At 39.5% G+C, this 25,952-nt stretch overlaps 1 protein-coding gene and 1 long non-coding RNA gene across 3 annotated transcripts in view; one reads left to right on the top strand and one right to left on the bottom strand.

The window, feature by feature from the left end:
- RALA (RAS like proto-oncogene A) overlaps positions 1–25,952 on the bottom strand; it is a 26,654-nt gene continuing 702 nt past the window's right edge. The window contains exons 1-5 of one of the 2 annotated variants that reach the window (XM_027904989.1): positions 9,753–9,996; positions 8,734–8,888; positions 7,894–8,102; positions 4,513–4,687; positions 1–1,934 (exon numbers count right to left, since the gene is read on the bottom strand). In XM_027904989.1, the coding sequence (XP_027760790.1) occupies positions 1,812–1,934; positions 4,513–4,687; positions 7,894–8,102; positions 8,734–8,847 (621 nt within the window). In that variant the 5' untranslated portion in view covers positions 8,848–8,888; positions 9,753–9,996 and the 3' untranslated portion in view covers positions 1–1,811. Of the gene's footprint in view, positions 1,935–4,512; positions 4,688–7,893; positions 8,103–8,733; positions 8,891–9,752; positions 9,997–25,952 lie in introns of those variants that run through there. The other variant, XM_027904988.1, reaches the window with a different exon arrangement.
- LOC114068675 lies at positions 10,084–17,446 on the top strand. Its single transcript, XR_003573643.1, has 3 exons — positions 10,084–10,235; positions 11,089–11,215; positions 17,347–17,446. It is a non-coding gene; the product is annotated as an uncharacterized LOC114068675 (long non-coding RNA).

The following is a 25,952-nucleotide window of genomic DNA, read 5'->3' as shown; positions in this document are numbered from 1 at the left end:
TATTTTAGAAAAATGGAAGTTTATTCATCTTTCAATGGCTCAAATAGCAAATAAAAGGACAGGATAAGGCATCAGCCAAGACAGCTTTCATGTGTCCTGTGGCTTCATAACACCTCAGTTCCCAGTATACAGGTTCCAAAGCAAAGTCACAATGTTAGTGGTTAGACTCCCTGGCTAAATAGACCCAAATGAGTACACAGTAAGATGAAGACTGGCTTTATTTGCCAGTTACATGAGTAACTTTAGTTCTGCACTTGGCAGTCTACTAAATGCACATACAAAATTCCTATTGATAAATATTTAACATGACAAATATAACTTCTAAGACTTGAGTCCCTAAAACGTCTGTTAGCATGAAAGTTAAATATTTGTTACCTAGTTTGCTTGAGCACATTTTAAACTGTCAGTTATAGGCTTACACATGTATAAAAAGTATAACAGTTTGTGGAATTGATCTAGCCCGTCTCACCACAGAGGAGTCCAAAACCCTCAAACATTCTGGTATTTTTTTTTAGTCAGGATGTGGCATACTAACCGTGTGCTAGTATTCTCGCTGTTCCGAAGCAACTGAGGCAGTATGTTTTGTTTGGGGATTTTGGATGCGCGTGTTAAATGTTTCTGTATTGCAAAGCATGTTTGATTGTTTGATATCAACGTGAACTAGAAAAAAGTAGCTACACTGTTCCCCATTTGAAAATCAACATAGATTAAACAGTACAAAACCTGCAAAGAGCTTCAGCGTAACACACCGTGTTCCCATAGCTGAGTATTAGGAACACAAAAGAAATTAACCAGAATTTTGCCAGACAACATCTTAAAACACATTAGCGCTACTAGATTAGCCCCACTCCACCCAATTCCAGGGAGTTAAAACCCAAGGAACATCTAGACAAAAATCTATGCGCAAAAGGGAAGTTTCAAGGTACCAGCACATTAAATTTTAAACGACCATTCCAGGCTTAGATGTGCCATAGGCTTACGACTTCAGTCTTACACGTATTCTGACCTTTTAAGTTAAGATACCATACTGTTACCAAATTATGGATGACAGAATATGCTCTGTATTATTCACAATACCAGAGTATGGCACACATTTAAAGAACAGACACTGCTAGCAGACAGCTAGTTAGCAAAATCATTCATGTAACTGCGCTCCTCAGAGAGGGCAGCCTCGCGCTGATGTGCAGGGACAGTTCTCCATGCAACAGAGTTGAAAATACACCCTTGATTTAAGCAACCTGCTATGTTTGGGTTTTAAAATTAAGGCATATTCAAATATTTCAATGTAAAAGTTTATATCGCTCTTCTAAACTAATCAGGAAACGCAGTTCTCCTCAACGTAACTGTTCGCAGATACATTATTCTTTTCTAATTTGCATAACTCCATGGCAAAACAGCTGCATGCTGCTTTGGTAGGTACCATGTTCACAATTGTAATTTTCAAGGCAACAAAAGACAAGATGAATTGACAATTACCAGTGATAAAAAATTATGCTTTATAAGAACCCACAAAGTAATACTTCGCCCCTCTGTTCACTATTAAAGAAAAGACTGCCTATGAAATACTACATTCAGAAGAAATGTGAGAAGGTAGGCAATTATGAAATGGACTGAACTTTGCTTCTCTTGAAGCCACATAATTTGTTTTCAGTGAATTTGACTTTCAGTGCAGCTCCAATTCATGCTTTTAGTGGTACATTACATTTTCCAACACATTAGGGTAATTTCAGTCACTTCAGCCTTCAATGGCATGCTTATAAATTATGGTTTTTATTAGTATGGTCAGGGTAGGAAAGGAATCCAGGCTCTGATTATAAAATGCAACATCTTTCTCTGATCCTCTTAGCTAGGCTTTTTCTTTTCTTCTTCCCATTCTTTTCTTTGCTGTCTTCCATTTTTCTGGCTCTAATTTCTCTCATTAAATCAAAAAACACCTAAAAAAGATATAAGAATATAAATTCAAAAACATTCACAGACATGAGTTAATTTATCCCTGTATTCTAAACAACAGAAGTGAATATGAATCAATTATATGCAACCAGTTTGAGCAAACAAATATTAATCCAACAAATCTTTCACTGGCTCTGAAGGCCGAGTTGATACGGTGCAATCCTGCTTCTTTCTTGGCAGCATAATGTTCCCCTGTCTTCTGACATTCGCTTAGGAATCCTGTCAGACAGCTTTAAACAAGGATTGAAACAAGGGTCTCATCACCAGCCAAGATTTTCAAATGTTGTATGTACATCTTACTGAGGAGACTCGAGGAAATCAAGTTACATTTTGAGTATTTTCAGTAATGAAGTGCAAAGGCTGAGAAAGTGAACATCCAACCCCAGAAACAGATTAATGCAGCAGTGACATACACTGAGCATTTCACGGTATGTTCCATGGTGCAAACCTAAACACAAAGCAATTAGGGGAAAAAAAAAATAGCACTTCCCTTAAATGAAAATTATCAATCATATGACTCCATAAACAATTTCTTACATCAGGTAACCTCAGCTACCATATTACAACCTCAAAGAACACATGAAGTTTTTCTCCATCAAATGGTTTAGTAGGAAATGAATGTGACAATGTTGGAGATACACCTCTTGACTTTTTTAAGAGAAATCCTATTGACAGTTAAAGGCTTTATGATTGGACTGCTTAAAACTACTATTTTGAAAAGCAGATTTTTACTGGACTCACAGGAGGCTGCAGCAAATAATAATTTATCTTTATAATCTGATTGTAGGGAATCATCTGAGCTTTTACAAGAAAAAATAAAAAAAATCAGAGCTGTATTCATCAATGAAAATGAGTTCTGCTGTATTTAATTGACTTAGCTTACTCTACAGAACAGCACACAGTTCTTATTGTAGTACTGAACACTCAGTTTCTTCAGGCAGATAACTGGCAGGAGACAACAGCTGAGTTTAAATTATTACAAAAGAGAACTCACATTTACAGCCCTCACGCTCAGTTGACAGCTCATTCATAAGGATTCACGTTAGGAAATTTGTCACAAAGGGTGAGGTGCTGCACCTGGGTTGGGGCAGTCCCAGACATGAGTCCAGACTAACAGAAGAACTCACTGAGAGCAGCCCCGTGGGGAAGGACCTGGGGGTTCCTGTGGATGAAGAGCTGGACGTGAGCCACAGTGTGTGCTTGCAGCCCAGAAGGTCAAGGTACCCTGGGCTGCACCAAAAGGGGACTGGCCAGCAGATCCAGGGAGGTGATTGTCCCCCTCTACTCTGCCCTGGTGACACTCCACCTGCAGCGCTTGGTCCAGCTCTGGGGCCCCCAGCACAAGAAGGATGCAGACCTGTTGGAGCAAGTCCAGAGGAGGCCACAAAGATGATGTGAGGACTGGAGCAATTCTCCTATGAAGACAAGCTAAGAAAACTGGGGTGGTTCATCCTGGAGAAGAGAAGGCTCCAGGGAAACCTCACTGCAGCCTTTCAGTTCTTAAAGAGGCTTATAAAAAAAGAGGGAGAGCAACTTTTTACAGGGGCAGCTTGTGATAAGACCCTTAGGGGGACAGTTTTGAACTGAAAGGGAACAGATTTAAATAATAAATTAGGAAAAATCTTTATTGTGGAGGTGGTGAGGCACTGGAGCAGGCTGCCCAGAGAAGTTGAGGATACCCCATCCCTGGAAGTGTTCAAGATCTGGTTGGATGGGGCCTTGAACAACCTGATCTAGTGGGCTGCACCCCTGGCCACGGCAGGGGGGTTGGAACTAGAGATCTTTAAAGGTGCCTTCCAACCCGAACCATACTGTGATTCAACGTGTGGTCAAGTTTGTCAACAGCTCTGAAAGGAAGGTTGGCCCGTTGCACTAAACTACTTCTTTTGCCACACTCTTACAGTTTACAAGGCTGAGAGTTATTCTGAATTCCGAGAACTCCTGTCTTTTACAGTTATAGTGAAATACTTACAACTAATCAGTATTTTCATTTCTTGGAGATAAATATTCTCTCTTATTTCATGACCTTCTGGACCAGGTTTAATCCCTGAAAACTCATGAGGCACTTCTATGCTTTTCAAAGCTTTTTGGGTTCATCCATTCTTCACTGAAGCAACATATAAATAGGCAGATGGTTAAAAGAGGTAGGGAGGCCTCAAATCCCTCCCTTACCTGCTTTTACAGGGTGTTTTATTCTGAGGATCAGACAGTACTTCTCACTGTTCAAAAGCAGACTGTGTTCTAGTTGCAGAAAATGCAGTAAGAAGTCTAGGCCAAAACAGCTGACCTAAGAAAATTTTAATGAAATAAGATCTTGTATCATAAATGTATAATGACTCCTTGCAGTTTAGGATGGGTTAAACTTCTTACACCTAACATTTTCACTATTCTACATGAAGTCACCTAGTCATGCGCTCCCTGCAAGCTAAGGGAGGAAAGTATTTGAATAAAATTTCACAAAAATAATTGCTAAAATAATGAACATATAGAGAAACCCATGGAAAAGAGGGATAATGTAAAAACTGATGGATAGATCCTTTGTTTTAAGAGGCCAGTTATTACCTTGTCAACATTAGCTCGTGTTTTTGCAGATGTTTCCACATAATTAACATTCCACTGATCAGCTCTGTTTTTTGCTTCCTCTACAGAAACTTGCCTTTTATCTTCCAAATCTGATTTATTACCAACTAGCAAAAAAGGAACATTCTCATCTTCTTTTACTCTTAAGATTTGTTCCCTGGAGAAAAAAAGAAAAGGAAAAGAAAATTAAGCTTTGCATGGAGTACTATTCTTAGAACACAAAAAGAAGAACTCAGACTAAATACTTTTCCATCTTACAGTGAAAAGCCACGTATTCCTCTTATGAAGCTTATGTAACAGGAAAGTCTTAAACCTCATTATGACATTATGCAGAATGAAGACAGGGACAGACAACTAGTCCTCCAGGAAGAAAGGAGGTGAGTCAGTAAGAAATGAAAAAAATAGAACAGAATTAGTTTAGGCGAGAATTTATATTAATAATTCGTTCCCTTTAACAGTGTTAAATTTGAGAGCATTTACCATTGTCTTTACATTACTACTTTTGATTGCCATTTTTAAGCTATCCAAGCTTCAGTTTTACTGCTGATTTTTTCCTAACAAAATGCATGCACCATTTTTAAAGCTGATAAAACGGTCTACAGCATATTAAGAGAAAATCTTTTCCTTTCAGGAATCTTTCTCGAGTCAATTATATTCAGTCTCTGCAGAGCTCTTAATTCAGTTATAAGCCAGTGTACAGATACAAGTTGTATATGCATCATGTTTTTAAGAGCAGATGCTTCTACTGTTTTAACCGCTAGGATGGAAGGTTTAAAGTTGTAAATCTCAATACTACAAATCATTTGGTACATAAATCTTCAACACTTTAAAGATAATGAAAGTTTTCTTCTAATTGGAAATGCATTAGAACTCTCAGGAAGAACAGTTTTCTCAGAGGGATATTCTGTATTCTGTCTAAGAAAAGGCATAAAGTTAGGAGTGAAATGTAGCCACTGATCATGGAGCGATTTCTGAAAGATTGACAAAAAGCATGGAGAAAAAAATTCCTTTTGCTGGCTAAGGTGAAACAAAATTTAAAGTTGAAGGGAGAGAAGCTGCAGACAATTAGGTAATTGATATTCTAAAGGGATTTCATTTGGTATATGGCAGGATCCTCCTGCTGTTACAAAAAGCTCTGAATAGCATGTAGTCTTGTGGGAGAAGTCTACTCATAGGGCTGAGAAATTGCCCCCCCCCCTTTTTTTTTTTTAACCAACAGCTATGCATTGGAGGCAGCTTGTAACACTACATTTATGTCTGAGGTATAACTAAAAAGCAACATTTCTCCTCTTGCCCACAAATACCAGTGCAAATACTTTAACATGGTCTGCAGTTATCCACAAGGAGTTTGAAAAGTCAGTGGATTAGGAAGGTGGCCAGTAGAAAACTCAGTGCATCACTACAGTATCTGTGTAGATCAGATTACTGGTAAAAACTAGTAGCTTTCAACACTAATTATCTAGGTGATCCTATATGGGGTTTGAGTGATAAGGTTTTGGTAGCCAGGGGACTACAAGGGTGGCTTCTCTGAGAAGCTGCTGGAAGCTTCCCGGGTGTCCAACAGAGCCAATGCCAGCTGGCTCTAGGACAGGCACACCAACAGACAGGGCCAAGCCAGTAAGCAGTGGCAGTCCCCCCAAAACTGGGGATGAGGGGGTAGACCCTGGGAACGAGAAAGGGATGGGGGGAAGGGGTTTTTAAGGCTGGTTTTACTTCTCATTATCCTGCTCTGATTTTGAACGGTAATAAATGCAGTGAAGTTCCCCAAGCTGTGTCTGCTTTGTCTGTGACAGTAACTGATGAGTGATCTCTCCTCATCCTTAATTCAAAAGCCTTTCATTGTATTTTATCTCCCCCGTCCAGCTGAGGAGGGGAGTGATAGAAAACCCTTGGTGGGCACCTGGCATAAATGCCAGGTCAAACCACCACAGATGCCAAGCAATTTAATTATGCAAAGAGTTAATCTAACAGCAATCCAGATGACAACATGCTCCTTTGCGACCCCCCTGGAGACTGACATCTCCTCAACAAATGATATGGGCCAGCTTGAAATCCAGAATGCAAAGCAAAAAAAAAGCCAAAACGTAAGAGCCAAATTCCACTCAAAGCAATGCCAGATTTTATCAAACTGCCATGGCAGGCCTGCGTTGGCATTTCAGAGTGTAACAGGAACCCCACTGCAGACACTGAAGGAGTACACAGCTCTTCTGCTGGAGCTCTGCCGTTCCAGCAGAACAAAATTCCATCCAAATTTTTCGTGTCACTTTCTTTCATATCTGGCTCTTAAATAGCACGCCCTCAGACTACTCAACAATGTCAAAGGTACTTTAACTGTACACACATGAGAAAATTTTCCTGAGCTACATTGTAGCATTTAGGCTTCTACAGTTTCAAAGAAAATACAATGAAATGCTCATGAGCTAAGGACAGGAGAGATCACTGATCGATTACCGTCACAGGCAAAACAGACACAACCTGGCCAAGTTAATTGAATTTATTGCCAATTAAATCAGTAGGGTAATGAAAAGTGAAACCAAATCTTAATCTTTGCCAGCAGTAGATACTCCTTGGAGCTGGCTGGCACTGGACATAGTGAAAGCTCCGAGCAGCTTCTCAGAGAAGCCACCTCTGCTTCCAAAACCTTGTCACCCCAACACAATACTCTGTTGTTCATAAAACCACCTTTTATAGGTAGAAAGGCTTGTGTTGTTGATAGCATGCACTTCGGCCTCCCAGAATACAATGCACACGCCTCAAATTGCCTAAGACTTGGCAGACAGGCATCACCAGATATGGTTATTCTGTAGAGTTTTCAACTGAAATCCTGGTCACGTCATCTTTATAACAAGTATTCTAGTATAAAACAGCTGCACATGCTATAGCTGCTTTTTTGTTCAAGGTGTTGTTTCACTGGCTAAGGGAAACACGTGTCTTCTACGTACGAAGCAAGAACTAAAAAGAGACAACTCTGGGAAGTACACAGTACTGTACACAAATGACAGGCAACCCTACAAACTCTGTGAATTTTTTCTCAGATTCATTACTTTGAATAGCTGCATGCCTCCTTAAAAATAACACTGCTTCCTAGCGCAAATGCCAAGCAACACCAACTTACAAAGGGCAGAAGTATCTGCTCTGGGGCAACAGCCTTGTGGTATTCAGAAACACAGCAGCTTAGATACCTGAAGTGGTACAGATAGCAAAGGCATGGCTAGGCATCTGTTCAAAACATTATGGGACAACAGTAAGAGCTGTCATCCAGTGTGGATTATCAAAAAGATATTACACAACAATTAAAAAAAGAAAAAATCACTTGCAATCATCGCAGTGTAATTAGAACAATTATCTTGCCTTGTAACTTACCTGAAGTCTGCGGTTGCTGCAAAGGATTCCAGCTCTGTAATAGAGAAGACGCAAAGGAAGCCTTCTCCACTTCGGAAGTAGTTGTCTCTAATTGCAGCATAGTCCTCCTGCCCTGCTGTGTCCAATATATCAATTTGGACCTCTTCCCCATCCAGAACCACTTTTTTCCTGTAGCTATCTGCTTTGGTGGGCTCATAGTCTTCAACGAACTAGAAAAAAAACCAAAACCCTTAATGATATAAAATCATGCCTGTACAAGGCAAATGCTTCTGTTTGAACACCAGGACATAGCAAACATCTTAAATGGGTGCAGTAACTAACAACTAAGCATTTGCATTTAGGCCATGAGAAGTACTCAAACAAGTCACTTAAAGCAGACTTTTCCCCAGCCCAAACGGTTTTCAGGTTTTTGCTTTCCTCAGCCACTTTCACTGGGAAAAAAAGGAAACAAGAAACTGATTTTCTTTCCTCTCTTCAACAGCAGCATGAAAAGCCATGGAAAAGTTTGGTTGTTTCAGGCATCATGCAACTCACCTAAGTAAAGAAGCTTTCAGCTGTAATAACTAAGTTCTAATAGGTCTAGTGAACAATGCAAACATATTCCAATTATATGACAGAGCATCTAAACTGTTTAGAAGTCTGAAAAAGGCCAATTTTTACCTTCACAGGTATCTCTAGAGGGCAAATCACTAATCTCAAAACATGTTTTTGCCCCACTTGATTGATGACTTTCATACCACATCATATACATTTAGACCCTTTCAGAAAAAAAACTGGACAAATCTAACTTAAACAACACTATGTAGCAGGCATCTCCTAATTTCTAGTGCAGATTCTTACCTCATCATACATGAATTGTAGTGTTAAAGCAGATTTTCCCACACCACCACTTCCCACCATGATGACTTTGTGTAAAGCCAAGGAATTCTGTCCTTTAGGTTTATTTGCTGCCATCTTTGGATTGCAGAAAATTCACAGGTATCAAATGAAAAAAAACCTAGAAGAGAAATATTGCTTCATTAGTTTTCTTTTCCTTTTCCCACATGACCTGTTTGAAGTGGATTTGTTTCAAATCCCAACATATCTAATGACTTAACTTCAGTTCTGCTGTCTGCAGTGAAACCTATCTGCTTTTTCACTGGAAGTTGTTCCACAAATTATACTGAGCTCATCTATTTTGCTACTTAAGCGAAGAAATCTTTCACCATTTGCAAACAGCACAAGCAGGTTCACAGCATCCAAGAGCAATTAAAGGAAAAGATTTATATCTTGGTACGTAGAACATGACATTTTCTTTTAGTGACACAGTATGTATCAAAAATACTTGCTAGTTTACTACACAAGGATTGAAAAAGGAAACCACAGTGAGCCAACACTGCTCACCACCATATTACAAATGTGGTATGACAGCTGCAGGGGAAGAAAACAGACTTTGGAAGGAATTTCCATCTTAAATAGCAAGCATTAAGACACAGCAGCAAGGATTAGCTAGTGTACTTTTACAGAGAAAAGCAAGCAAACCTAAAACCTAAAAATACCCAGTTTCAGTAAGTCCATCAGAAGCCAAAAGAATAATCTAGTTTACATAGAGTAAAAAGATTCAACTTGCCTACAAATGTAATTATTCAGTGGGATATATATGGGATAATTGTCTCAGTCCCATGACTGTTTGCTTAAATACAAATCTCTGCATCTCACCAGTATCAAAAGGCTCCATGAGCTCACACAGTTTAATGTATGCTTGCAGAAATACAAGACATAACAATTCCATTAACTTAGGGAAAAAAAAAAAATCAAGCATGTTATAGTTTGAGAAGATCTCTTCTGCAGATCTTCCCACACCTTTGTTTCATTCCCTACCTATCCCGATAGTTAAATTTGTGATTGCTTGCACAGTTCTTAAGACATGTGGAAGTCCCTGTACAGTGACAGAATATACTCTCCTCCAGAGATTTTAGGTCAAAATAAGCTCTGAAAAGACACAATGGCATCTACATTGCATACATAAATACAATAAACATCTATGGAAGTAATTAAGAACAAAATGTAACTCAGATTTTGTTAATTACAGAGCTCAAAAAGAGCACATTCATATGGTGGCACAGCTCAGGTACATCCAGAACTATCAGATAACACAGTGCAGTAACAAGGCACTGTTACCTCACTGTCAAATGGTCACAATGGGTAAAAGTAATGTCACTAAAATTACATTCTCCCGCATCATGAATTACCCTTGTGTGCAGCTTAAACAATCAGAATGCAAAGCATGACAATCTTCTTCAAACTTTTATCAAAATCCCTAGTTGAGGCCATGCACTAAGGTTTTGTTAGCAGTGAGGCAGGTAAGTATAAAAGTTTGCTGACTAAAACTTCAGTAGAGATTCAGCCAATACTTTCCTGGAAGTAAAAATAAATAAATACAGAGCATTAAGGCCTTTTCTGTATCTCATGCTGCCGTGCCAGCAAGTAGGCTGGGGATGAGCAAACCGCTAGGAAACACAGCTGGAACAGCTGAGACATTTGAAGTTTGTCAGGAGTGCCATTGCTCAGGGACTGGCTGGCATTGCTTGGCTAGAAGTGAGCAGGGTTTTGGTTTTTTTTTAAATCCCCTGGTGGAGAGGGGGAGCGAGAAAGCAGCTGTGTGGTACGTAGCTGCCTTCCAAGGTTAACCCACAAACCGCATGAGAAACTCTTCAGATCACATCAGCACACCCATTGTGCTGTCAAAGAATTCTGAAAACGCAACTGAAAACTAAGTCGCTTAAACTGTTTTCCCCAGAAAGATTATCTGAGTGAAGTAAGTATGAGTAAGCTAGTGTACTCATTTATAGAGCCATAGCAGAGAAATACAACTTGCATTATGTTACAAGTTCTTTCAAAAAGGAGATGGAAGAGAACAAAAACACATTTCCATTTTGTCTTTAAAATAACCATTGCTTCCTCTTCACTCAAGAGGGAGTACAAGAACACGAAAACAGTTCCAAGCCATGTGCATGTTTTCAAGCTACATTACATTTTGAACTACTCCATTGTTTTGTCTTTCCACTTTTCTCTTAAAAGGAAAAACGTATCCTGAAAGTCAAACTTCTTGGTACGTATTTCAGACAAGTAATATAAAGAAAATTCATCTGAATTCCTTTTACCAACTGACAACAGCTCAGTTTGTGGAGCTTTGATTACAATATATACCCACAGAAGCAGAGAAACTGCAGCACTAGTAATACCTGGATATGGCCTACTCTGAGCAACAAAACAGACTATTCTTCTCTAAGCACTTCAACACTGGAACAAGTCTAAATGAATTCAGCAGGACCTCTGTCAGGTGAGTTTGTGCAAACAATCTGAAGAAATTCAAATATACAATAGCAATGTTTCACTGTAATATTTATTGTAAATTAACCTACAGACTTTAAGTGGATTAAGCAGTGTGAAAATCGATATTCTACTTTAATTTGCAATTCAACGAGTAATGTCCCAGTGTGACAAACAGAAGTCGCTGCTTTTTGTACTCTACAACAGTTGACACGTGAAGAACCCAACACATTTCCACTTCCAATTTGATACTTTATTATTTGTAAAGAAGTGACAGCGCTCCTTTTCCCTGAAAATTCTTTAACCAGAAAGATTTTATAGCAGTCAATCATTTTTCAGAAGTCTTTATCGATAAAGTCCTTTCAAAGAAGCATAAGAGATCAAGCCAAAGAAACTTGAAACTATAAGAACCTGACCCAACCAGTCAAAGCAGTATTCCAAGTCATCAATAACTGTCAGTTAACAGCATTCCATTAAAATAGTGAAGATAGCAAACCTTCACGCTACCACAGACTTCAAATCTTAAAGATAAGCTTGTCGTAAATACCCTGCTCCATGCTGTAGTAGGAGGCAGCTCAGGGAGGCCAGTTTGCTCCTGAGTTCTTCACAATCCAGTGAAGATACAAAGCTAGCAAAACTCAGGCCTGCTGACAGTAGACAGCGTGGAAAGAGAGAAATAAGTTACAAACAATGCAAGTACAAGGCAATATGATACTGTGCAAACAACACTTAATCCAAGGAGACTTCTTCAGAGCAAGCACTGTGCCAGAGAGAGACCCTGAAAGTGGTAAATTTTAAGCTACTACCACATACCTGTTTCATGTGCTTTTGAAAAGCAAAGAGGCACCCAGATTCCAATTTTAACAGTAAAGCACCTGAGATGAAGTTTCATACACAAAGTCCTTCCACCCATAATTTATGTAGCCTGGCTTATTTTCATAAGGAGTATTAATTTGGGTCCTATCTAGTTTCTGAATTGGCCTACTTTATAATTATGATAAAACTGACAGAGACTGTGGCAAGAACCCTGCTGTATGAAGCTCAAGAAAACATACTTTCTTAGTACGTGTACTGTGGGTTTTTTTAATTATTATTATTTTCAGCTTCACAAGGCAAAATTTTTTGGGAGTGAGAAGATAGACACAGGATTATCCTGCAGTCAAATTCTACATCACCCTTCAGCAGAGAGACACTCACACACAGAGTCAAGCAGGGCGTTGTCAATAGCTGTATCATCCATTTATGCAAGTCAGCTTTTTACCACACCCACTGTAAATCTCATAGCAGCAATACAGCTGATGACATATGTTAAAATTTATTTTTAAACAGTTCTTTGTGTAGTCCAACAAGCTGGAAGAGAAGCGAAAGCTTAACTGGCTCAACAGTGTACTGCAACACCTTCCCTGAGAAGGACAAGAGCATTGTCTAACCACCATGCCACAGATCAGTCCTCACCTCCACTGCAGATAAACTCCTAGGAAACTGCCCTTCTCCAACATACCTGAGCAGATAAGGACACAAACAAATGGATCTGACTGCTCTGCCGAAGTAAGCAGTTCTCAAAGCTCCTACAGCTGCTTTACTGCCTGCTTGCAGATAACCATCCCCGTGATTCTGTGCTCCACTTAATGGCAAGCTTCCAGCTGGAGCTAGGATAACTTCTGTAGAGCCAGGCTAGGGAGCAATTAGATTAACTAAGGACTGCAGAGGTAGGAATTCATGTTAGCATCAGCAATGGCATCTTGTCCAACAGTCTAGAAATCTAATCAAAGGACCGAAGATTAGGTAACTAAATAAGTTCTAAGTTATTTTTACATGAGTAAGGTAATCTAGGAACTTTTAAGTGCAGTTGGAAAGCTGCTGGCTTCTACCTGTATTAGTATCAAGTTCTCCTGAGTTTTATATCTTACATCAAAACTCCTCTGTGCAAAAAACACAGTGTTACCTGTAGTCCCTCAGAGATTTAAACCCAACATCCAGCATTCAGCTCCAGGCACCAGAGGAGTGAGCTGGACGCTGGTTCTGTGACAGGACTTGGACACATAAGCACCGTGCTAACTTCCACATCCTGGACCACAGATTGATTATCCAGATTCACAAGAGTAAGATAGCCAGGTGCCAACACAAAAAAAAGCTTTTCATCGTCATTGACAATATTTCAGGGCAGGTATCTTTGCAAATACATGTTAGGAAAGAAGAAAATAAAAAGCAGGAATCCTTGGTCTCTTTTTATTAGTCTTTATTTTGTCCTCTCATCTACTATTTCAGTCCAATAAACTGAAACAAAAATATGCTTAAGGGTGAAAAAAACCTTATGGGTTTCATCCTCTCTTTCATCTTGCTCATCTGATCAAATTGAGAGGACTCCTCTTAAGCTGTCCTATTTTTCAGTTGGCTTTTTCTTACAAAGTAACTTGCTCCAAAACAATCAAAGCCTGCTTCCTTACATATCCATGCCATTTGTCCTCTACATCCCTCCCCAGTGCAATAATCCCAAGGTTCATACAGTAAGAAGAAGGAAAAAAAGTGGCCAACAGAGTAGCTGTGTACCATCCAAACAGGGCAACAGACAAGCCACAACAAGTTTTAGATTACTTCCTTTCCTTCACAGGGAGCACTGTGAATCACAGCGTAGGTTTCCCCCTCTTCAGCCAGCAGTACATACTTCAAGAAATTTACAGAAACTATCGTATCAAAGACACCTAAATCTCTGACAAAATGTACCCAACACTGCCTAATGGTCTGAAAAATAACAAAGAACAGAGCATAGGATCAGCCTCATTTTCTTAGAGAACGAGACCAAAAGAGGTCAAGAAGCTATTCTGCCTGTTCTGATTCCCTGGAGCCTTGTAATGGAGTGTCAACAAGAACAGACCAGGGAAAGAAACGCATTACACCGAAGTCACATCATTACAGGCACAAATTCAGCTGGCATCTTCTGCAGTACTATACATAAAGCTGAATGCAGGCTTTGTGAATATGCAGTTGTCCTTAGCAGCAGGACTTTGGTTTGCTGCAGGCATTTGTTTGGAGGGGACGAGTTATACACAGCTTTGTGTTTAATCACGCTTGGTACAGTAAGTATAGTAGATTCTGGTTAATAAGCAGAGAGAGTGGTACCCTTCGAGTACAAAAAAACCCAACTTTTTATTGTTAATTTTATAGCCTACCTAAACCTAATACATCAAAACTGAATCCCAGTTCGTTTCCTTTCCTTTAAGATAACATAAAAATTTGGAAGTTTGTCATATTAACCTCATTACCCACTCACTTTTATGATGAGTAACTTTCTTCTCTGAAGACTGTTTTGGATAACAAATCACTTACAATCCCTGGCTGATATGTCACAGCACCTGCTCTGTTTAACAGGAGTTAAAACTTGATATGTTTGAAGGAACAGGAGTAACTTAATTGAAATATGTGAGCTGCCTGCACAATATTAAGAACTATAGTCAGTATGCTTTGACCAAAATACTTTCACAAAAGGCAAAATTATCAATTACTGAACAATTAAAGAAAATTCAGTAATGGAAACTCATCTTCTAATCAAAAACCTCTTTTTTTTTTTCTAATTGAAGAAATTAATGCCTGTACTACTCTGTACTTCAAATTTAGTATAATCTATCACTTCCAGAAACATTAGCTACAACTTATCACATTGTGAAGTGAAAATTTATGGTAATTATTTGACAGTATTTTCTAAGTGATTTAAATATTCTCCAAAGTTTCTTAATTCCCCAAATTGATTCAAAACTCTCTTGCCTCACATGACCTAAAAATTACAAGTTCAGCTTTCTGAGAAAAAGCACAAAAACAAGAATTTTGAAAAGTGACAACATATCGATGTCCCCAAGGACCATCAGGCAATATAATCCTATCTATCATGAAAAGATCACAAATTTAACTAGTTACTTCATTGTTTATTAAGTCTAGTAGTTTCAGTTTGGTTAACAACAGCAAAATTACACTTGAGAATGTATTGTTTGAAAACAGCACTAGCATGCTAGATGCCAAGTATCTGGAAGACACTTCAGGAATGACTCAGATATTTCTGCAACAAAAGTGTTCCTGGAAAAGCAGGGAGGCGATTCCAGGCAAGCAGAGTCTAACCATCCCAACAGCTGCTTCCAATTACAATATTGAAACCAGAACAGCAGAAACAGCCCACGACCCAGAAATTGATAGGATACATGAGGACATAAGATATATGATACCAACTGTTCTAAGAACTGGAGAGTTAGGAAGTTTTTTAAGTTAGATCAGCATTATTGTAATAAGTGTCATTCCATGGCTCAAGTGTGACTGGTGTTTAAACACACAACATCTGTCAAGCTCTGCTTGAAGTAGTATCAGTATTTTATTAAGGTAGAACAAGTATTTCCAAGTTAAATAATCACTATGAATTATAAGTGAAAGCCTAGAAAAAGAGAAGAACTAACACAAATATTCAAACCTATGTTAGAAACGACTAGTCTCATTAGATAATGGAACAGCCCTCCTGAACTTTAACCTCAGAACAAGGCAGAAACTTTCACAATAAGTACTTCCCTCTCTCCTGAAAATAATCCTTTGACATAAACGTGTTTAACTGGTAACTAGGATTTATTGCTTCCCGTGAGTTTCACAAGCAGTTAAACCACATTCAAGGTTTAGCAAGTCCTTCTTTCCAAAGCTTTCCAGGGCACACCACATAAGGTGCTTGTGTTCCCCACACCTACAGAACAAATTTACTGAGGTGACTGACTACAGATATACTAACAAAAGCAAAGGGTAGGAAACTGACTTCATCATCATCAGCAAATCTCAGGCAAAAGATCGACGTTTCCCAGCTCCTTGAGACAGGTACTTCAAATTGTAACCATATCCAGGCACTTACATTGGAAAAGTCAACCAGTGAACTCTTCATCAAGTAACTGAGGCCCATTCATCCCGTAAAGTACATCATGCTGCTATAAAGAACAGTGGTTCCCGCGTGCCTGCAGCTTTATACTTTTAAGATATCATCAGAAGAACCAAGATCTCTTCAACTAGAAGTCACAGGAACACTAGCAAAGAAGTTCACAGATTTGCTAAGGCTCCACAGGGTCTTAGTGCCAGCTTTTGGACATGGCCATGAACTAGGCAACAGCTTCTCAAGTGAGAATATACACGAATTCCATATGTTTCAAGCTATCATTTCAGCATTTTGTTACCAAAAAGCCTCTTTGGCATCCTGCAAGATGACTTCCAGGAAGGCACTCCCTTCAGGAAACCAACATGTAACAAACAGCACGTGAAAACCCTAACAAACTAAACAACAGGAACTGTCTAGAACAAAATCAAGGTCTTAAGATTTCAAACCTTGAAGCGTGCTGAAAAGAAAATGAAGCAGCTACATCACTGTCCACATAAAACACTGACAAAACACACAACACTCGAGCCCAAGGCTGATATAAACTGAACCTGGCACAGTCTGACTGATCTTCCCATACCCTTTCTCCCAATAGCACTAGGTGGCAAAGCACTTACGAAGTTGCTCTGGACAAAAATTAATCTATATTGGTTTTGGACGGATTAGCTACCGAAACAAACTTGCTGGCACCAAAGACAGCCCAGAACAACACACAGCTGAGCACGGGGAAAGCAAAACTACAGCGCTTCCAGCCTGTAAGCACCGTGGCAAAACAATGCAGGTGTCCTAAGATTTGTCAACCATAATCTAGCCCCTGGTTCAAGACTCCTCACTTTCTGCAAGTTATGTGATGGCTGTTACAAAGCATTGTGAAGAGTTCTAGATACTTGCAATGGTTTGTCTCGATTGCTCCAGGAAATCGAGGAAAAGCAGCAAACTCAAGCACACTAGCAATAAGATTGTTCTCATAGTTCAGCTGACTGAAGTTACACTGTGAAATAATTTTGGTAATATACACATTTTAAAAAGAGTCTGGAATACTGTTTCTGCTTCCACATGTTCATTACATGACTGGTACCCTATCTTAGTCTGTTCTAATCACTGAGGGAACTTAACTTTCTAAGGCTGACAGTGCTGAAGTGTTGCTGTAACATCAAGTGGAAGAGTCATGTCTTCTCTTTATATTTATAAACATGAAGATCTGTAATCTAGCATATTAAAAGAAGGCATTAGTTTTGTATTGATTTGAGATTATACACCATCAGGAGAGAATTAACAGCAATAGCAGTCACAATAGAAGAATGAACAATTACATGCCCCTAGCCTGCCAAAGCTATCCATGCATGGATTTAGAGGCAAGACAGACAAACAGGTACTATTGTATAGCTGCTGATTTCCCTCCACGAGCAAAACCTGCGGTGGAAAAAGTAAAAGCCTCTCTCTCCCCCCCAACCCCCCCAAAATATAAGATTGAATGGATAGCCTCCAAGGATGAATTTTACTAATGCTGAATCAACAGCTCAGGGGTTTCACTAGAGCTATTCAACAAAGAACACAGGGAAGCACTTCAAGGACACATATAAGGTAGTGCCACCTAAGATGTGCTAGCATGGTGCAGCCTCCCCTTGAATACTGTGTGCAGTTTTGGGTGCCACAATATAAGAAAGATATTAAGGTGTTAGAGAGCATCCAAAGGATGGAAACAAAAATGGTGAAGGGCCTTGAGTGGAAGCCATATGAGCAGTGGTTGAGGTCACTCAGTCTGTTCAGCCTGCAGCAGATTGAGGGGAGACCTGCAACTTCCTCATAAAGGGGAGGCAGAGGGACAGGCATTGATCTCTTCTCTGTAGTAACCAGCGACAGAACCTGAGAGAATGGCCTGAAGCTGTGTCAGGGAAGGTTTAGGTTGGATATTAGAAAAAGGTTCTCCACCCAGAGAGTGGCTGGGCACTGGAACAGGCTCCCCAGGGAAATGGTCACAGCATGAAGCATAAGAGAGTTCAAGAGGCATTTGCACAATGCTCTCAGACACACGGTGTGACGTCTTGGGGATGGTCCTGTGCAGGGCTAAGGGCTGGACTCAATGATCCTTGTGGGTCCCTTCCAAGTCAGCCTATTCTGTGATTTTCATGCTGTGCTTCAAGTACAAGAAAGCACACCTGGAAGCTAACTTCTGACTGGTAAGGCAGGCTTCACTCACACTTGCACAGAGCTGCAGCTTCCAGCTGCTCTGGAAAGCAACAAGAATGGAGTTCCCTTGAAGGAACTATGCCAGAGCTCGCAGCATGAGCTTCAGCAGTTCACTTTGAGAAGCAGTTCAAGAGCACTGCATTCAAAAAATTGTTCAGAGCATGTTCAGTATCATAAATTCAGAGGGGTTTTTGTCAATCATACTTCAAAAGGAATCTCAAACAACATCAGTGTGTCCTTTTTGCCCCTGTAAACTTACACTTCAGTATACACCACAGAAATTTAAGGACGATTGAAAGTAAGCATATTGACTTGGTTTGATGAAGTAGATTCTTTGAGAAAAGTCTGGAGGTGGCTTCCAAAAGACATACTTGAAAAAATATAGCTTTTCCTCTAACAAAACTATCTTGTTAATTGTTAAAACCCCTATAACCTTCCTTTAGAATTTCAGAATGCCAGATGTGTGTTTTCTAGAAAAAACAAATATTTGCATGCTCATTTTTACAGCCAGGAAGAATGACCTAAGATCCACACTCGCTAAAACCAGAACTCCACCCAAATAGTTTCACTGCTCTATAGTCAGGAAAGTTAACTTTTGCATTTCAAAAATTTCCTTTTTATTGCTCTAAGGAATCATCGAGCTGTAGCAAATGTCTTTAGTGAAATCTGACCTGGCAAAGTAAGTTACTTCATTCATTTTATGACTTTGTCATCTGTTTTACCACCCAATTAGAAATGCATAAGTACTTTTTTGTAGCATTATTGTGAGAGCACTACTCTTATAACTGTATTTTCTTCTGGTAACATCTCCTCCTGTTTATATTCTATGCAGACCAAATTTCTCCTCCTAAAATGATAATATTTTTTTCTGTTTTATTCAGGGAGCAAGGATTTTATATCATGACTCACAAAAACTCGTAACTAACCTTTTGAGTAAGCGATTCAAGGACGTGATTGGTTATACACCTGATGATGCAGAGCAAAACAGCAATCATAAAGTTGAAACACTGTTAGTTGATCCCTCCCCGTTTTTAGATGCAGTTTATTCCAAAACTATTAGAGCTACGATTTGAAAAATTGATAGTTAATTTAATAGACCTAAAAGACCCAATTGAGCAATTAATTGTCTTTTAGTTCAACATATGCTTGCCAATTGAATGACTTATAGTAGACTTTCACAGCTATTTCACACACTATAGGCATAAAACATGCAATGGCTAGAAACAGATGGCATTCAGTTCATTAGCTCAGTATGAAATTATTAATATTCAGGTTGATTTATCAATTTCCACGTTAAGTGCCAAAGCACTCTCCCTGCTTAAAAATACTGATTATCCTTTTCTTGCAGTACCACAGAAGATATTTTCAAGTTGAAAGTTGTAAAGCAGTAACTTTTAAAAATCGCTTTTTGCTCCTGTTTGAATACTTCCAGCTCTTACACTGCACGTGGTAATTCAGAACACTGAAGAACTGTTAAATGACTTACAAGAATGTGTGCAAGTTTCAAGTTTTAACAGAATAGGCTATCTAAAAGAAGTTCTTCATACAGAACTGTATGTTAAAATCATGGATCAATTTCGGAACATAGAAGGAAGCGTAACATCCATTTCAGACTATCCAAGGAAGCAGCAATCAAAAACTTTAGATAAACAACCTAAAAATCAGCTTTGTAATCCCAATCCAAAGGAAAAGAGTCTTGGAAAAGGCACCATTAGGGACTGTGTACTATTACACTTCACTAGATGGATCTCCCCAGCGTGTCTCTCTTTCCACGTCCTGACAGGCAACAGAGAAGCTAAAGGCATTTCAGCAGTGGTCACAGAAAAAAATCCAGTTTATTTTAAAGGCCATCTAACTACACCATTCTGACTGGGTTAGTTATGGCCATTTCAGTATTTTATCATATTGTATTTCTTAAAAGAAATCCTAGAATGTGGCTACAAGATTGTTTCTGTTCCAGTTTCTCCTCACAGAAGCATATTTCCCCCTATATCTGTAAAAGAAGTCTCATCTCCTAAAACTGTAGTAAAATCTACTAGAAAGATTACAACATTAAACAGAAAATTTCACTCCTCAAACAACGGACTGTTTTGCCCAAATTTCCCAAGCCACACTTCGGATCGTTAGAATCAATTTGCTTTTGCAGTGCTCTTCAAAATATTCCAGTCTGAAGAAACTCACTTAATTTCTGCATATTATAAACATTGCCTCGCTTCTAACTCATACCTCTTGCAGAGAATACTTGTGCTCGCTTATTTCATTCCTCTAGCTGCTTTGACTGCAAGACCTATAAAGCTGAATCTCTGCAAGACAGAAAATACAACAGATACAGCTTAACCTTCATTTAACTTTAAAAGAAGATGCTCTTCTATTACAAAAATTCAACATGTGCCACACCAAGTTACCTAAAAAGATCAACTCTCCCAATAAGATCCAACGGAAAACATTAAAGAGACAGGGATAGTAAAGAAGTTTCTCAAAAATCAGGACCTTCTAAGGCTTCTACATTATTCCAAAACCAAACATTTTGCATCTCACTCTGGTTGTTGAGCAAAGAGAAGCTAAGAAATTCTAGCATTTTTGTGAGCAAGTGCACTATAAACCCTTTATTTTTAAGTGTAATTGTAACTGTGAACCCATCAGTAAATTAATAACTACATGCCCAAAGGTAAGGATTGACAGGGAGACAGTTACATGGGTGTATATACACAGGCTTTCCTAAAGTATTTTGTAGATCAGCTACTGGCCTCTTGAACACCATCAGTCTAAAAAACTATAACCTCCCACACTCTGACCACAGGAAAAACCTGTTGGCAATGCCCGCAGTGGGACTTCTTAACAAAGCACGGAGACATTTAAGATATGCAATTTACACTGGTCAAAAGTGAGTATTTTCCCCTCACAGCAGAAGCTGAAATCATGACTTGGAATCCAAGCTATTATCCAAACAAGACCTAAGAAAAAGGACAGAGAGATAGCTTGGATTAAGATTTGGAATTAACTTAAGTCCAAATGGCAGTAACAGCTCCTGTTTAACTGTTGTTATAAAATCACACATGAGACAAGTTTTTCACAGAAAAAATGCTGCACCTGGAACAAATACTCAGTTAATCCTCTTTAATACTTCTGAATGAAATGCATCTGTATTTCTTCAATTATTTTCTCTAAAAACACCCTTTATGTTACACTATACACTAAAACAAAATGACTACTGATGCAAACCAAATTAATTATTCAGATGGGCAGCTTTCTTGTTCTTCATCAGCATCTTCATTTTGCTTTATTATTCTTATCATGGTCTTCATTACACAGGAAAAAACAATCAAGTACTAGAATTGATTACATCTTAAGTTTGTGAGTGTCTTTGGATGAAGTACTCCAAGATGCTGCAGAATACAGGGGCGTTACATTATGAAAGTTACATGTAGCTATATTTTCTTCCTTACAACACTAACCATTTTATAACCTTTTAGATGGTGACTTGCTGAACAGAGAGTAGTTTCTGATACTTAGCTTAATGTATCAGCTCCTTAAATTCTGAATGAGCACACTGGACTGACTATATAGAGAGGAGACACAAGTGTAGTGTCTTCTTTCTAGGTTGACTTCTTCTGTTTTCTTGCACACTTTACTTCCAGGGCATATGAGTGAACTGGAATCTCAAACCCATCGTGCCTCAGTCAGCACAATCTGGAGCAGTGGGGAAAGATGCTTTACCAAATCATACTCACAAAGATCTGTGCTGCATTACTGACTTCACTAGGTGAACTGTATCAATGAAAAACAAATTTCATACTCATTTTCAAATAAGTGACAACTTCCAAAATGTAAACTTATAACACGTCAGAGAATTCTAAGCTGCAACACAGTGTACTGAGCCAGTCATGACCCTACTGGACCAGTAACTGAAGCACTGCAATTAACTCTGAATTTAGATATTAAATACAAATTTGCCTGGCAGAAATCAGTTGTTAAGAGCGTGCAGTGTTATTTCTTAAAATACAAGTGTCCTGAGGATTGGAATGAAGTTTATTTGCATGCTACACTATATAGGTGGAATTAATGTAGGTGTTTAAGTGTGCAAGAACTTAGTGGTGTCATCCCAAAATAGCTCTTCCACATAATAACCACTCGAATTCAGTATCTAATTTTGCTTACTTTGATCTCTATGGGTAACAGAGAGAGATGGTTAAGGATCAGCTGCTACCAGCCTTGCTTTGAGTAGGGACTTTGGGTCCATCTACTCAAATATCTTTCATGTGGTGACCTCACCCACCAATGATGTAGTAAACTTACTTTTATAGAGAAAAATACAATGTACTGAATGAACTGTACTGGTAGGAATTCAGTGTACATTGTAATTACTTGAACTAAGAGGCCAATATCACAAAATAAGTATCATCAATTCCACTAAAGTAATGATTACAGCATAGCTTACTTTGAATTCTCTGTAGTAACTGTCTGTCTTTCTCATTACATCTTCTCTCTGTGTTGTCTAAACCTCTTTAATGCACTTTTCTTTATTTTTCCCCCATCTATGCACAGCTTGGACACTTCAGTGTTACCTACTGTCCCGCAGGTGATGGGAATTTTGACAAACCTAATCGCAAACAAAACACTAATAGTAAATACTAAGCCAGCCAAACGCAATGAATTCTCTCATCAGGTCATTCTAAGGCAGTGTTACTTAGTCTACAATATGTTTCTTTACAACTTGTTCCTGCCCCTAAATCCAACACTGTTTTTTCTGTGGGGATTTCCGACTTTTTTTTCTGCTGTGAAGAGCTCTTAAGGCTCGAGAGTACAAGCCTAACATGATGGCTGTGGGATCCACACCTACTAAAGAGATTCATCAAGCAGCTGTAACCACAGGTAAGTCCTTTTAAGGTTTTAGGTGCTCACTCTGATTGACAACAGTCAAGAAAGCAGGAGGAGTAGGAAAGCAGGATTTAATAACCCCCTGGACTTTCTGCAAGGCACATTTGTTAAAGTGGCTCTAATTTCTTTATATCCACCAGGACTACAAACAATTTCAGATTCTGCAGTAAGACGTAACAGTAACATTTCAGAACTACCCTGAGAGCTGATTGTAAGTACTGCAGCAGACTAATAACATAAAACATTTCTTTCCTACTTACTAATTTATAAAATTTAAAGCATTTTGCAGAACTTTTAGTGGACATACAGTAATACCAACTATACTATTTGCTTGGTTCCTCACATGAATTCTTCACCAGGTAGAAAGGAGGCTAAAAACAGTTGATCCATAGCTGCATGTGTGACGTTGGCAGACTACAATATGTTCACAGGAATGCTGTCACTAGCCTACTGTTCACATAAAATAGATTTTAATTTAGAAGCAAAGTAATTTCAATAGCTTAGGGCCATCAGAAGTTTACCATAAGTTGGCTGTAAGCACTCTCAAGGGGGTAGGGAGTTCCCTGTCTAGAACACGTGCCATCAGCCACTGATTCCCCGGATCACTATATCCTACAGCACTCGCTAGGGTGGCAAAGCAAAGAAATCCAATCACAAAGTTAGAAGATTGTTCTCATATAATTATTTCTTCTTCAGTTGTAAAACTGCAGCAAAGATCACGGTGATGTCAATTAGCTAAACTGCAGCTCCTAAACAACTTTTTACATAATAATACACTACATTATCCTTTGATATTGGAGACTGCCATACATCAGTTTCTAAGACAGTAACATCCTTTGCCTCCGCAATTATTTTCTTTCAAGTCAGATACTCTTGAAATTTAACAGGAGTAAAAGCTCATCTGAGACAGAACACCTCTGTTTCAGGGCAGACTCTTAGAAAAAGTAAATACAGGGTCATCAGCGCGTGACTTAACTGAGGTTAAGAACACAACTGTTCTTATGGAAGGTGGGAGTCAGTCTGAATACAGAAGACACATGGACCACTGCAAGGTCTCCAACCGCACTTATTTAGGAGTCTTGTCTTCCTCCTTGGTTGCCTTCCCCCAGTACTGTCTCATTCTCACAGCCACATCTCTCCCTGCCCCACTTCTCCACTCCCATCCTCCCTCCCCAGTACCCTACTATTTCTATGGATTATTTATCCAAAGAGTACACAGCCACAGGTGACAGAGATAACAAACACACAGCTAGGAGACAATTCAGTTTTCACTTCCATGGCTAAAGATCCTCTCCTTAAGGTCTAAAAGAATAAAGACAGTATTATTGCAACATTGTCAAAGTAACTCAAAATACTTCATCTTAAAATGTTTATAATCTTTCCCTTCCCTAAATTCAGAAGAACACTACAAAGTGAAGACTGAGATCAAGGAATTCACAATAGTAAAGGAGTACATTAACTATTCAGCATCACAGCTTATTTAACCTCACAGTTGACCTCTCACGCAGTGGACTGAAGGCTTTTTTTGATCTTTTTGTGCAACAGTGCATCATATTCTCCTATTTATACAGAAAAGAAAAAAGGGTAAACATGACTAGCACTGGCAATTCCTAAAATTTCTACCATTTGGAGGCTTCCACAAAAAAAAATGTCTGTCTCACAAGCACAGACTGCAGGATATAATCTACATCAGAGATAACGTATCTTCATTCTATTAAGAATGTTCACAATTTCCCAGGACTTAAATGTTGAGGTGTATGCTAATAAATGAGTCAGCTGAAAGGAAGATGATTAGGAACCCAGTTACAAGCACTATTAATTATCCTGAAAACTAAGAGAATACCAGCCTCTTCTCCCAGTCCATGCAGCCCCTCTCCCAGGAGCTCCTCTCTTTTCAGTTTAACCTCCAGTGGAAATGACAAAGAATGACTGATATCTTTATGTGCAGATCTCTCCATAACCCCTTGCCAGACGCTAAAATAACAGCAGAGGTACGTATTGCTTCCACTCGTAGAAGTGTAACGATTTGCAGAGCAGAACGCAATTCTCTTTCCAATGAGGTTTGGAAATGCAAGCTTAAAACAAAACATTAGGGGTCTGAAAATTAACATTTTGGCCGTCTTTCTGCTAGGACAGTTCTGTGATGCTACAAAACAAACACACAGATCATATACACAGAAGTTGCTCTCTAGGTGACTCCTGGGATATGTATGGCCCACTTTACATGTTCATTTTAAAGACTCAATTAAGGGGAAGGAGCTGAAGCTATTAGCTTCTATTTAAAAGAAATGCAAAGCAAACACCAAGTTGCTTACCTAACCAAACAGGTGAGCATCGAGAGGCTCTTTTATTTAGGGAACTAAGTAGTCACACTTGGTACTTCTCCCTTTTGTTGCAGGCAACCACAAGCTGTAGTTACCGGTAACTACAGAAAAGCGCAGCACACGAAAGCGAGCAGCAATTACATGTTACAGAAACCCTGCTCTTACTCACCCCAGCGCCGCAGCGCACACCCAAGGGTCTCCGGCACCCGGCCAGGGCAGGACCCAGGGCGGGATCTGGCGTAGCCCGGCCAGGGGATGAGCACTGCGGCCCCTTCCCCGCCAGCCCCGGGGCGCGGCCCCTTTGTTCGGGTGCCGGCGCTGCCGCGCCCCGCCCTCCGCAGGTACGGGCGGCGCCGCCGCAGCCCCGGGACCCGCACCCGCCCCGCAACAGGCGGCCAGGCCCCGCTCCTCCCGCGCCCCGGCCGGAGGTCACCAAGGTCGCCGTCCGTAACCTTCAGGGGGCG

Source organism: Empidonax traillii, unplaced genomic scaffold, assembly GCF_003031625.1.
Source record: "Empidonax traillii isolate 1590-97213 ecotype Southwest subspecies unplaced genomic scaffold, ASM303162v1 scaffold1108:size182476, whole genome shotgun sequence".
Lineage (NCBI taxonomy): Eukaryota > Metazoa > Chordata > Aves > Passeriformes > Tyrannidae > Empidonax > Empidonax traillii.
The sequence above is the reverse complement of the archived record's forward strand: the minus strand, read 5'-3'. Positions and strand labels throughout refer to the sequence as shown.